At 37.2% G+C, this 14,034-nt stretch overlaps 1 protein-coding gene across 1 annotated transcript; it reads left to right on the plus strand.

The window, feature by feature from the left end:
* The first annotated feature begins 226 nt into the window (after positions 1-226).
* LOC110872756 (putative kinase-like protein TMKL1) lies at positions 227-5,471 on the plus strand. The gene is made up of 2 exons (XM_022121627.2): positions 227-964; positions 4,598-5,471. The coding sequence occupies exons 1-2, from the start codon at positions 466-468 to the stop codon at positions 5,128-5,130; spliced, it is 1,032 nt and encodes a 343-aa protein (XP_021977319.1). The 5' UTR covers positions 227-465; the 3' UTR covers positions 5,131-5,471.
* The last annotated feature ends 8,563 nt before the right edge of the window (positions 5,472-14,034 follow it).

Raw genomic sequence — 14,034 nt, forward strand, 5'->3', positions numbered from 1 at the left:
AAAAAGCAATAACTAGTGTGTTTTCTGACGTACTTTGTAACGTCTTAATGATGTCAAAAAAGCTAAAAACCAACATTCAAACATGTTTTAACTGACTTGAGATGAATTAATACAAAACATAAAGTTTAAATTAGGTTATGGCTTTGGTATTACTTGAAAGTGAAACATATTCCTTAACCTTATTCCACATATACATCACATTCCTTCACAAGTCAAGAATCCTCTTTCTTCTCTCTCTCTCTCTCTCTCTCTCTCTCATTACACCTAAACAAGTTCCAGTTTTTCTTGAATCTTTAAGCTTTTGATCATATACCCACATGAAGAACAGACTCAAAAACACATTCATTGTAACTTTATCCACATTTTTTGTTCAAACCCACCTCATGTTATCCACCAGAGTAATTACCAATTTGCCAATAGGGGTATGATTTTTTGGATTGTTTGAGGTTTTGATCATATACCCACATGGAAAACAGCCACAAGATTGTAGTGATCATATCTTTATCCATTTCCTTTGGTATATTCATTGTTTTGGCTTTAATATGTGTTTGTAGAAGAAAAGGGTCCAAAAAAGATGAATCTTGGGATACAGAATCAAGGTTTAAAAACAAAGGAAAAGGTGTAGAAGAAATGGAGATTAATGGGGAATTGGTTAAGTTTAAAGGTGGTGAAAATGTTACTAGTGTTGATATATTGGATGCTCCTGGTGAAGTTATTGGGAAATCTGGTTATGGGACTTTGTACAGGGCTAATTTGGTGAGGATTGATTCAGTTGTTTGTTTGAGATTCTTGAGACCAACTTGTACAGAAAAGGTACAAGATTTGATGCATATGGTACAGCTGATTGGGCCAATTAGGCATCCTAATTTGGTCCCTTTATATGGTTTCTATTATGGGCCTAGAGATGAGAAGCTTCTTGTGCATCCCTTTTATGAGGGAGGAAATTTGGCTCAGTTCATTAAAGGTATTTATCCTAGGCTTTTGTTCCCTTTTCTTGCTACTTGTTTTATTAAACCAATAGGGTGGTGATCCATTAATAAAATAGAAAATCTTTAAACATTTTGGGAGGGAGAGATTTTAGGTTCAAATTCAATAGATAACAAGTAATATGTTAAAAAAAGTTGTTTTTATCAAATTGTTTTTTATGAACTCATAAATTTGTAGATAAGCAGCTAACTAAATTATAAATACTTGGAAAGTTTTACATTAATATATGATGAGTTTTTTTCTTTTAACCTTTTGATATTGGTTACTTTGACCTAGCTAAAATTTGTTCTTTTAAATTTAGATATTTAAAACACCGGTTATGTTAGTTTTCAATCATTGTCAACCTAGAATTTGGGAGCATCTTTCGATAGTAGGTATTTCTAATGTACCATGTCAGAATGCTTAGACCGTGTGTAGTTCGCTAGCACCTGCTCCAACCCGTCATTGAGGGGCGTAGGGCAAACACCGCTCCAACCCGTCATTGAGGGGCGTTAATCATCTCATCATTATTCGGGCATGTGGGACCACCACCTTCTTCAACCAATCAAATGTTTTCTATTTTTTTAGATTTTATCCATTTGTTTAAATTTAGTTAATCAACTACACCTAATTATTGTGTGGTTCAGTTACGATTCACTGCTTGTGTGGTAGAGACGGGACAACCTTTTAATTATTCCACTAAACATAAGGTTTTGTGTTATCGTTTCATAATTTTTTCAGTGACACTTCACTAACATAAAATCATGAGTTTTTACTTACGGTTTTTTTTTTCATGTGTAATGGTTTTAATATTTTAATTAAAATAAAATTTAAATCTAATAAATTAAGAAAAAGTTATTGATTGAAAAGGAGGGGCCATCAACATTCCCCATCTTCTCGCTGTGAGTCTTGCAACGCCCCACCGCCTTTCACCTTCGACAGCGCCCCTTGGGGCACTGTACAACGCCGGATCACGCTGGCAATTTTTCAACCTCACGGGAGCGTGATCCAGTAACGAGTGGTCTAACCATAGATATATTTTAATTCCGTTTCTTGAGACAACTCATGAGAATTTACTTATTCCCCTGCCTCGAAGTCAAATGTGTTTTTTTCTTAAATATTACATTTATAATTTATAATGTGGTGTGTTACATTCTTAATTGTTTACATTTATAGTTGTTTAAGCTGACTTGGTAAATGAAAATAGCAAATGATAAAAAGTAACAAATTATCATGTCATTGTAACATAAGATAACCTCTGTCCCTCCTACTCCTTCCCTCTCAGAATCTCTCCCCTTCCATTCGTATTTTTTCTTACGTCTCTCTTCCATGTCCTCCCAACTCGTTTCTTTTTCGTGGACCACAAACGACCTCTTTCTTCGGAGATGGAGAATGTCATAACATTTTTGACTGTTAATTAAAAAACAAAGAGTCCCGAGAATTTGGTTCAGCGGTTAACTGGTCTGCCATCTCTAGTGGAGACGCATGTTCAATTCCCGCTTGGGCCATTTTCGATGGACATCTGGATGTTTAATCCCAAGGGTTTACGGATTCCATCTGATTCCCACGCATAGGGGGCACAGTCTCATGGCGGTCGAGTAATCAACCTTGGATGTAACCTCAGGCAGGATGGATTCACACGTGAGATTTTTTGCTATTCAAAAGAAAAAGAATTAAAAAATAAGGAAAACAGACATCTTTTAGGATATGATAGACTATAGACATAAAAAGGACACAATAAATTTGTTAGAAAAAGCTGGGTCGTTCAACTTACAATGCTAGGATTGGGGTTTGTAAGGGCAGTGTGTAGTATTGAAATGCAGCAAATGATTGAACTGTACGAGCATTTGATGCTGTGACTTTTTCTAAAGCAAAGGCAATTCTATTGTGGGAGTCCATCTTTTTATAAAAGCAGATTGTGCTTTTGATCTTTCTTCTTTCTTTATATTTTTAGTTTGAATCAATGTTTTAAAAACCGGTAAATACCGGCCGGTTATACCAATATTACCGTTTCTAGATGTAAATCCGGTACGAAACACCCCGATAAATAAGTGAAACAACATAAGGTTTGTACCAACGGTAAAATCCGGTATACCGATTTGAAACGTAATACCGGTATCGGCCTAGGGTTATTTTAGTTTCGGTTGTTACGTATTTTTATTATATATGTTACTTATCTAACGTAATTCTTATATTATTATTATTATTATTATTATTATTATTATTATTATTATTATTATTTGTAAGTCGTAACTAAAAGTTCTTATTTAATATTGTATGAAACACAAAAAGTTGATGTTTTCAACACTCAAATGACTTAAACATATCGTACACTTTTCATTTAAAAGAGTTTGTCGGAAAATTAAATGGTTTTTGATTATCTTTTTGATTATTTTTTATTATGGATTTACTTTTAGGTCATCTTTTAATATGTAATCATGCATTTTTGGATTAACTTTTGAGTTGATGTTGTAATTTATGAAATTATAGAGCTGGGTAGTCAACCTGGTTGAACCGCTCGGTACAACCTGGTTCAACAGGTTGAACCATTTTTTAGCCTAATCCGGTTTGATTTAAAAACCGGTTTTTAAAACATTGGTTTGAATAGTATTTCTGAAGCTTTTTGAATCAATTTCCAATTGTGTACTCTTTCAAAAGATTCAAGTTACAAACTAAGGGAGTAAGTTGACCATCATCCCTTTCTAGTTCTCGCTCTTGCATCATCCTTTTATTCTTTGCTTCCTTTCCGTAATCGGATGAACATACTCCTGTTGACCCCATGTTTGGGATTAAGTTTGGAAATGACTTATTAATTTATTGGAGCCAATAAGTAAATAAATCATTTGGAAAATCCCCAAATCCTTGGCTTTTGGAAATGACCTATTAACTTATTAACTTTTTCAAAAAGCTAATAAGTCAATAAGTCATTTCCAAACTCAATTCGAATGTTTATTTTGATGATGTAATGACTACTCTAGGTGCATTTTAAGAAAATGAAAACTAGTAGAAATAAAAAATTTAATTTAATGTCGTTTTTTTTGTTATAATTTGTGTCGAGTCTAAAAGATTTCTTCATACTCAGTAAATTCCACCAATAGCAAAACTAAGGTAGGGTCTGAGGAGGGTAAAATGTAGACAACTTTACCTCTACCTAATAGGAATAGAGATGCTGTTTCCAGTGAGACCCCCGGCTCGATAGTAGTTTTGCATCAAGCCTTGGGGCTTAGACATAAGGCATATAATACTCAGCAATCGGGACAAAGATCGACTAGTGCATATACCCTTCTGTCTTTCAGCTATCAACGCCACCACATGATGCATGATTAACCGTCCCCCGCTTTTAACGTTATTTTCACGAAATTAGTAAAATAACGTTAAAATTAGTTCACTTTCACTTTTGTCCCTCGATGGCCCACACATGTATACATTATATGCGCATACCGCAAGCGGAGCGTAGTGTAAAAGATTTCTACACAAAAACTGAATAAGTGAAATTTATTTTGTCTTTTAAGCTTATAGCTATAGATGTAAAATTAATTTACTAGTGTGCTTATTTCATTGTATGTTGTCATATATGAACACTTTAAACCATGACTAAACCTATTCAAATTTTCTTCTTAACTATGTATAGATCAAGAAGACGAATGCCATAAATGGACAGTGATTTCTAGGATATCAATGGGCATTGCTAGAGCATTGGAGTATCTACATACTGGCCTTCAAAAACCCCTTATCCATGGAAATCTAAAGTCAAAGAACATACTTCTTGATCAAAATCAACAGCCATTTGTGTCAGATTTTGGTCTACACACCTTCTTGAATCTAAATGCAGCTCAAGAAATGCTGGAAGCGGCTGCTGTAGAGGGGTATAAAGCACCAGAATTGATCAAAGTACAAGATATGAACGAGGCAACCGATATCTACAGTTTTGGAAGGATTTTACTAGAATTGCTTACTGGTAAAGAACCACTTGACAAGAAAGAAAACCTTGATAAAGCTTTATACCACCCTGATATCTTGTTTGACGAAAAAAATGGCGATGGGTATTTGATGAACGAAGAACGCGTTATGCGATTCGTCCAGCTGGCAATAGATTGCTGCTCTCCATCGCCTTATATGAGACCTGATATAAAGCAGATTTGTAGGAAACTTGAAGAAATTTGATAAAAAGAAGACCAAACTATGTGCGCAAATGATGAGCATGGTTGACATAGCCCAAAAAAGTCAAATAGGTGAAAACGCAAAAGAAGTGGTGATAATTTCAACCCATTTACTTGTAAAATGCGTCAATTTGAGTTGTGGTTTATCTCTCTGGTCAAATGGTTTTGAAAAGGTAAGATAGTTCAAAGGTCATTGACGTATATTTTTAGTGTATACACCCTGTGACAATAGTTATCATGATCCAAAACCATTATCCTATTTTTCAATGCCTAGGCTTCATATTCGACATGTAATACCTAATTGTTTTTACACGATGAATATACACTACTCATTGTATTATCATATTGAATTTTGCTATTTCGGTTGATGGCCGATAACAGATGGACTAAAATAATATGGAAGCCTAACGTAACTATATAAAGTTCTAATCTCATACCCGATTATAAAAGTTTGTCCCATATCCGACCCAAAGCTTGTCAAGTATCTATCGGGATAATTAACTCTCGGGTATCAAGCATACCTATCGGTTTCGTGTATACCTGTTGGTTTATTAAAAATATTCATTGGGTATACCCGGCCTAAAACCCATTGGGTGTCTATCAGGTAACTAGTAGTCAAATGTTTCTCGCAAAAGAAATGGTTAAATGGTATAATCTTGCTGTTGGTTTTGATTCCTTCATTACACTTTGTATAACACATCTACGACTTACTAAACTATAGATGTCAAAAGAGTTTTAGAGTCGGTGGTGTTAGTTGGAGCAATTTGTCTATTGCATAAGATAAAGGAAAGGAAAGGAAAGGTCTCCCATCATTTCACCATCCCTAGACCCTACGACTAACTTTTGCTATAAGTGGACTTTTTAGGGTATTTGTACACCCATTGGGACCCATATATACGCCTTGGGCCTGTACAAGGCGTCTAGGGTTTATGTCTCCGACCAACTGGTCAAACCTCGTACAGTGTCAAATCAGTCAAATATACGCTGAGTATACTACCTATACGAGGGGCTTATATGATGCCTTTGTATGCCACGTACAGCCCTGTACGTGGCGTACATCTGTCTGATTTGACTTTGACACGATGTTATCTGGGCACGTGTTTAAAAATATGTGCCTCATATAGGTCTATACGGGGCGTATACTTCTAAATTTTAACTTTATAAACGGTGGCATGCATACGCTTCTTCATATGTGATTCATATCCTATCTTCGTTCGTTCTTTTGTTTGCATTCCTCATTATTTAACAATTATCGGATGACTATTCATTCTTTTCTTTGCATTTCTCCGTCGTTTTACCAATTGTTGGAAAAATGTCATTTTTCTGGGACGACAACTATTTCTTTAGGCAGTATTCCAACGAGTCGTGGGGGTGTTTGAAACCGATCTTGTTGGTGCATATTTTGTATGTCTGCCACTGTGCGAATAGGCTAGATAGAGCGTGTATTGAATATTGTATAGACTAGAGTGAAATCCAGTACGAACCAAAGGAATTATGATGTAACAGCCGCTTCGTACGAACGGACGGCATAGTGGGTTCGTACTGATGTCTCAAGACCAAGTAGGTTCGTACGAAGCCACCATATGTGGGTTCGTACGAAGCCATGAGGCCTATATATATGGGGCTTGGGTCTTGGGTTGGGCAAGCTTTTGGTCCCTGAGGGGAGATGCTGTCCAACTGGTTTCACGCGTATGTAATGTTAAACTTTGAATAGAAACCAGATTATAAGTGACTGTTCGGTTTTGTATTTTACTTCTACTCATTTCTTGTCACCGAACCGGTCGTCTCGGGACCAAAGCTCCGTCAAACTCGTCGGATCCTGGAATATCAAGTGGTATCAAAGCTACGGTACCGATTCAATCAATCTAAGAGTTGATTGAATCACCTACGCTTATAGATTTTGGATGTGTAGGGAGTTTTGACGTAAAAACATAGAAAAACATTAAATTGAAGGTCAATTCATGGATGAATTTTGAAATTGAAGACATCATTTTGTTCGGAATTGATTTTCGCACAATCCTTTGAAGTTTCATCCTGAAATTCAAAGAAATAAAGATTCTGGATCGAAAAATGTGTTCGAAAGTGTTCTTGAAGAAATCAGATCTCCTGGTACGAACGCGTAGCTTCGTACGAACCCACATTACGTAGGTTCGTACGAACCCACCTACTGGGTTCGTACGAAGGGAGATTGAGATGCTGATACCTAAGTTCATTCGTAGGACTAGGTTCATACGAAGCCACTTCATGGGTTCGTACGAAGGGACACATGGTGCTCAGTTGAGTGGCTTTGCCGTGGCCTACAGTTTACCAACTGTAAGTTACGGTTGATATAAGGTTTATAAAAAATTTCCAGCAACTCTCACTTATGGCTTACGGATGGTGACATGGACTTACGGTTGGAATATTTTCACAAAGTCTGATGAACCGTAACTTACGGTCTGTCGACCGTAAGCTACGACGGGTTTTAAGGCCGTGCGCAGGTTTGTTTTTTTGGGAGGAATTAAAGGGAATTAAAACCCTAATTTCAAGATAACTTCTTCACCTACGAATTTGGCAGCAAAAGGACATTACTTTTTGGCTCTCAACTTACCATCAACATCATAATTCTTTCACCAACAGCTGAAGCAATCATGCAAGCATCATTCTTTCAAGCCTTTGAAGATTACTTGTGCGAGATGAGCGACTAATCCTTTTGTGGTTTCCTCCGGATGGAGGATTCTTGTAAGTTAGGTGATATTATGTGTTTTTGATTATGTCTGAACTCGGTGATCTAAGCATTCGGTGCTTTTCACCTTTGATTTGATTAACTGGTTGTAAATAATTGCATTTTATTGAACTTTAATCTTTAATCATTCAATTCCCGAGAGTTCTAGTAATTGGGATATTTGAGGTGGGATTAGGGTTGGTAATTGTAATTGATATTCATTTGATAACCTCCTGTTATGTATTGATCGGAGTACTTAGTCTATGAATGTCACAATCAGTTAATTAGGTTAAACACTTATGTCTATGTAAGTGTTTGGAGAAAACATATAATTGAACTCTAACTGAGAATCTGAATTCCGGAGGAACCATTGTTCTTCCAATTGATAAAAACTCAACTTAGTTCGTTTAATTTAGCAAATTAACAAATTCACAATCAAGATTTCTTTTTCTGTAATAGATAATCAATACTTAATATTGCAACACTTTCCACAATACTCCTCTGGTTCGATACCCGACTTATTCTATCTACATAGTTTAACTCGGTTTTTGCATGTTCTTCACGATAGACATCACGCTTATACCACGAGGATGAGTTCGCTACGGCTGTTAACACACAAGGACTGGTAGTGGTAGAAACCAACGCTTCCAGGTTTTTAGGATGTGACTGTAGAGTCTAAGACTTTGGATCACACCCAGTCTAAGGGGAGGGCTTCAACTATTATTAACCCGCTCTTTAGATATGTACATTTATTGTTATTATTAATATTATTTTTTATTGTTATTTATAGATTTATTATTATTATAACTAACCCGTTCCACAGGTACGCACGTTTATTATTATTGTTATATTTGTCATTGTTATGATTACTATTTATAAATTTATTATTATTACTAACACTCTTTGCAGGTATCTACAAATGCTAATCGCCACTTCCATCACGACTCGTGGGAAGAGCCGGGAGTGGTGTACGAGTGGCGGCCTCCTTTCCTTGTACTGTCTCGCACATGGTTTGACGCAATACTTCGCCTCCGCATAATTGCAGCAGGAACGCGAACACTTGTACGGGGGCGCGCGCGTCACTGTGATTGCTTGTTCGTTCTTTCATTTCCCTAACGCTGAACCCCAATTACGCCCAACGATACAGCCAACGAGGTTGGGGAAGCAAACGATGTGGGGGATGAAACTTCTTAAGAAGTTCCCCGTCCTTAGCGAGCGGTTCCGCACTCGGGGTGGACATCTCTTCGCGCTGGCTCCGTTGCCCGTAGAGTTCCCACAAATCTGATTGATATTGACATTCCAGAGCCGTCAGGGCCGCCTCAGTGACCACGACACGTTATGCCCAGGAGCGACATCGTATCAAGAATTACAAGCCGATGTTGACGTGCTTGCTGATACGGTCGACACACTTACTAATTTGTTGGGTTGGTTGGTTTAGGAAGCATAGGACCGATGACAGTGACAACAGTTACCTGCCATACCACTCCCATAGCCTCGGGTACGACGACAATAGCAGCAACAGGATCTACAGCCAGATCCACATCACCAAACTTAGACGACTAAGCGGCTTTTCTTGTTTTTGTATCTAGTATTAAGTTATAGTTTATCTTTTGTTATGTATGCACAAACTTATGTTATATATGTTATATTCAGTTGTATTTTAGTTGTTCGATTACGTGATGTTTGTTTTTATTACATAATATTTCATAATAATTTGTTAAAACTGTAATATTGAAACCATGTAATATTCGAAAGGAAAAAACTAAAACTGTATAATGTTTAAACGTTAAACATTGAAACGATATAATATTTGAAACGGTATAGTGTTGAAAAGATAATATTGAAAGGGTATAATGTTGAAAACAGTATAATATTTAAACGACATAATATTGAAACAATAGAGTGTTGAGAATGATATAATGTTTAAACACTAATATTTGAAACAATAATATTGAAATGGTGTTATGTTGAAACGATAACACTGAAACGGTATAATGTTGAAACAATATAATGTTCAAATTGTAAACACTAAAATGGCATAATATTTGAAACAGTATAATATTTTAAAGGATATAATATTGAAACAGTATAATGTTTGGACTGGACCAAAGTTCATAAAAAACAGTTTCTTCGTATAGGCCTCATACAGACCTATACTCTATGTATAGGTATCAGAAAACACCAAATTCACCAATCTAAATTCATTTGCTTTATGCACACTGCGTACAGACCTATATGCGACGTACATACATCCAGAATATGTGCCTGACACCATTCAGACCCTGATTTTGATGTAGCTCTATATGCTGTTGGTTCAGTTCTGTTTGAGCATGAAGGAAAACAGTAAACATACCTGTTATGGCCGATAGTGCAGTGGAGAATCCAGTGAGAGAAGACGACATGGAGTTCGACATCTTTGTCAGGGTGATCTGGTTCCTCCTTAGGGTGCTAACTGATGATGGTGACTTAGAAACCGAAAAGGGTATCGGTTAGGAGAGGAGGTCAACGTGATGATGTTATGGCTAATGGGGTGGTGTAATTGTGTAACTGAGTAATCCCTAAACCTCCACATAATTCTCCTTATATAAGCACCCAGGAGGAAACCTAATTAGTTAATAAGGGTAATATGGTCCATCAACAATTACCAACTAATTATTTAATAGGTTATTATATATTTTGATCTCTATAATGTAAATGATTATGATGGCTATAGATTAAATATTAATACGTAATATATTTAATCTTACATTCTCCCACTTAGCCGAGTAATCATTTACTATGAGTATTAGATAAGCCTGATAAGGAGTTAACACTCATTTTAGCCTTAAACAAGTACTATAGCAGAAAAATACAGCCGTTGAATCATTATGCGACTCAGGACCCCCATTAATCTTACTATAGCCTTAATTTAAAACCTAGTCATCATGATCAAAATACGCGTAAGCCCTTTGTTTGATTTGAAACTTTTATTTGTCTATATGCCATTATACCGGTTGAACATATTCTAACAGACATACAAAATCAAACTTGAGGAAATTTCATTAATCATAAAACATAAGCTAGTACAATATGCTCAAATAAGGTCTTTACTAAATCTCATATTCCGAACATGTTCTTCGTAAACCTTAGGAGGGAGACCTTTAGTCATCGGATCCGCAAGCATATCCTTAGTACTAATATACTCGATACAAAGATTATTTTCCTCAACTCGTTCACGTACAAATAGATATTTCGTATCGAGATATAAACCAGCTCCAGTCGAACTGTTACTGTTCGAGAAACTAACGGCAGCTGAGTTATCACAGTAAAGCTTCAATAGTCTAGAAATGGAATTAACGATTTTGAGTCCAGTGACCAGGTTTCTAAGCAACATTCCATGACAGGTTGCGTTATAAACAGCAATGTACTCTGCCATCATTGTGGAAGTTGTGGTCAACTGTTGTTTATGACTCTTCCAAGAGATAGGGCCGCCTGCTAACATAAAGATATAGCCCGAAGTGGATTTCTTGTCATCTTTGCATTTGGCAAAGTCAGAATCAGAATATCCCACCACTTCTAAATGATCACTTCTTCTATAAGTCAGTTTATAGTCTTTCGTCCCTTGCAGATATCGAAGTACCTTCTTAGCTGCTTTCCAGTGATCTAAGCCAGGATTAGTCTGATAACGGCCTAGCATTCCAGCAATATAAGTGATATCTGGACGAGTACAGACCTGAGCATACATCAAGCTCCCAACTACTGACGCGTAAGGTATCTGGCTCATTTGCTCCTTCTCAACCTCTGTTGTCGGACACTGGAATGAACCGAAAACATCTCCCTTAACTACTGGAGCGACGGAGGGTTTGCACTGTTGCATGCTGTACCGTGTAAGGACACGATCTATGTAGGCCCTTTGGGACAATCCTAAGATCCCTTTGTTTCTATCTCGGTGAATTTCGATGCCAATGACGTAAGAAGCATCTCCAAGATCCTTCATGTCGAAGTTATGCGAGAGTAAACGCTTCGACTCATGCAACATGTCTAAACTATTACTTGCCAATAGAATTTCATCTACGTAAAGGACAAGTATAGTAAAGTTACTCCCACTCATCTTGAGGTAGGTGCATTGATCCACTTGATTCTTCATAAAACCTTGCCTCTTCATGACTTCATCAAACTTGAGGTACCACTGACGTGATGCTTGTTTCAACCCGTAAATGGATTTCTTCAACTTACAGACTAGATGCTCCTGACCCTCAGGTTTAAAGCCTTCAGGTTGTTTCATGTAAACATCTTCGTCCAAATCTCCGTTAAGGAAAGCAGTTTTAACGTCCATCTGATGCAGCTCTAAATCGAAATGAGCTACTAGGGCCATGACGATCCTTAATGAATCTTTACGAGAGACAGGTGAAAACGTCTCTTGATAATCAATTACCTCTTTCTGAGTGTAGCCCTTTGCAACCAATCTCGCTTTGTAGCGTTCAACGTTCCCATTCGGATCTAGTTTTGTTTTGAACACCCATTTGCATCCTACGGGTTTGACTCCGTTGGGTAATTCTACCTAATCCCAAACGTCATTTTTCTTCATGGATTCAAGCTCATCAATCATTGCTTTATTCCATTCAGAAGACTGATCACTGCTAATGGCTTCATTGTAAGAGATAGGATCATTGAGCTTTCCGGGATCCATTTCAGTCAGGTAGGTAACATAATCATCCCAATTAGGAGGCCTTCTTTGCCTGGATGACCTCCTGAGTGGATTATCGGGTACAACGTTGTCTTGGTTTTGAGCGTTTGATGTGCCTTCGTCATGAGGTATAATGGGTTCTGATTGTGGAGGTGAATTTGGAGTTGGTGCAGTAGCTTCAGGTACAGTAGTTGCATTGGGTACAAGAGGAGTAATTGGAGTAATGGTAAGCGACGAGTCTCTCCCCCCGCGTCTTGTACTTCTTGCAATTCTTCGTAAGGGTTGGTACTGCTCCCACTGACCTTGAAATCCTCCAGGAACGCGGCACGCTTGGTTTCAAAAATACGGGTGACATGGGAAGGACAATAGAAACGATAACCCTTAGAGTTCTCAGGATACCCGATAAAGAAACAGGTAACTGTTTTAGGGTCAAGTTTCCTTAGGAAAGGATTGTAAAGTTTTGCTTCAGCAATGCAACCCCATACTTTCATATATTTAAGACTCGGTTTCCTTCCTGTCCAAAGTTCATAAGGAGTTTTAGGAACAGACTTAGATGGAACTCTATTGAGTATATGAACAGCTGCTTTTAACGCTTCAGTCCAGAGGAATAATGGTAAATTAGTGTTGGCTAACATACTGCGCACCATGTTCATAAGGGTACGGTTTCTTCTTTCAGCGACACCGTTCTGCTGAGGTGTACCAGGCATGGCGTATTGGTTCACAATCCCCTGGCCCTTACAAAACTCATAAAATGGACCAGGAGCTTGACCCACATCAGTATGTCTTCCATAATATTCACCGCCTCTATCTGATCTCACAACTTTAATCTGACGATCTAATTACTTTTCAACTTCAGCCTTATAATCTTTAAAAGTTGTAAGAGATTCAGATTTCTCCTTAATAAGATACAAGTACATGTAACGAGAATAATCATCAATAAAAGTGATAAATGAAGTATGTCCTGTTATGCCAGCGATTTGGTAGGGACCACTAATGTCAGTGTGAATGAGTTCTAATAAATTAGAGCTCCTAGTGGCACCTTTCTTATTCGCTAATGTCATTTTACCTTTAAGACATTTGACACATGTTCCAAAGTCAGAGAAATCGAGAGGAGGTAAGACTTCATCCTTTACGAGACGATTTAATCATTCTTTTGAAATGTGGCCTAAACGCTGATGCCACAACATGGATGAAGTCTCTAAGTCTCGTTTCTCTTCCATCTTTGTGAGTGATTCATTAATGTTATATGACAACAAAGATTTGGAAAAGTTATCTTCTAGTTCTAATCTATAGAGACCACCATCTAGAATACCAGTACCATAAAGAACAGAATCATAGAGGATAGAGAGTTTTTGATGACCATGGGAAACAATAAAACCGTCCATGTCTAACTTTGGTCCTGATACAAGGTTCCGAGTTACCTCAGGAACATATAAGGTATCATAAAGTTTAATACATAAACCAGTTTTCATAACTAATTGTAATGTTCCAATGGCCTTCACTTCTAATTCTCGATCATCCCCAACCTTAAGCGTTCT

This window comes from Helianthus annuus, chromosome 8 (genome assembly GCF_002127325.2).
Source record: "Helianthus annuus cultivar XRQ/B chromosome 8, HanXRQr2.0-SUNRISE, whole genome shotgun sequence".
In the NCBI taxonomy this organism is placed as follows: Eukaryota; Viridiplantae; Streptophyta; class Magnoliopsida; order Asterales; family Asteraceae; genus Helianthus; species Helianthus annuus.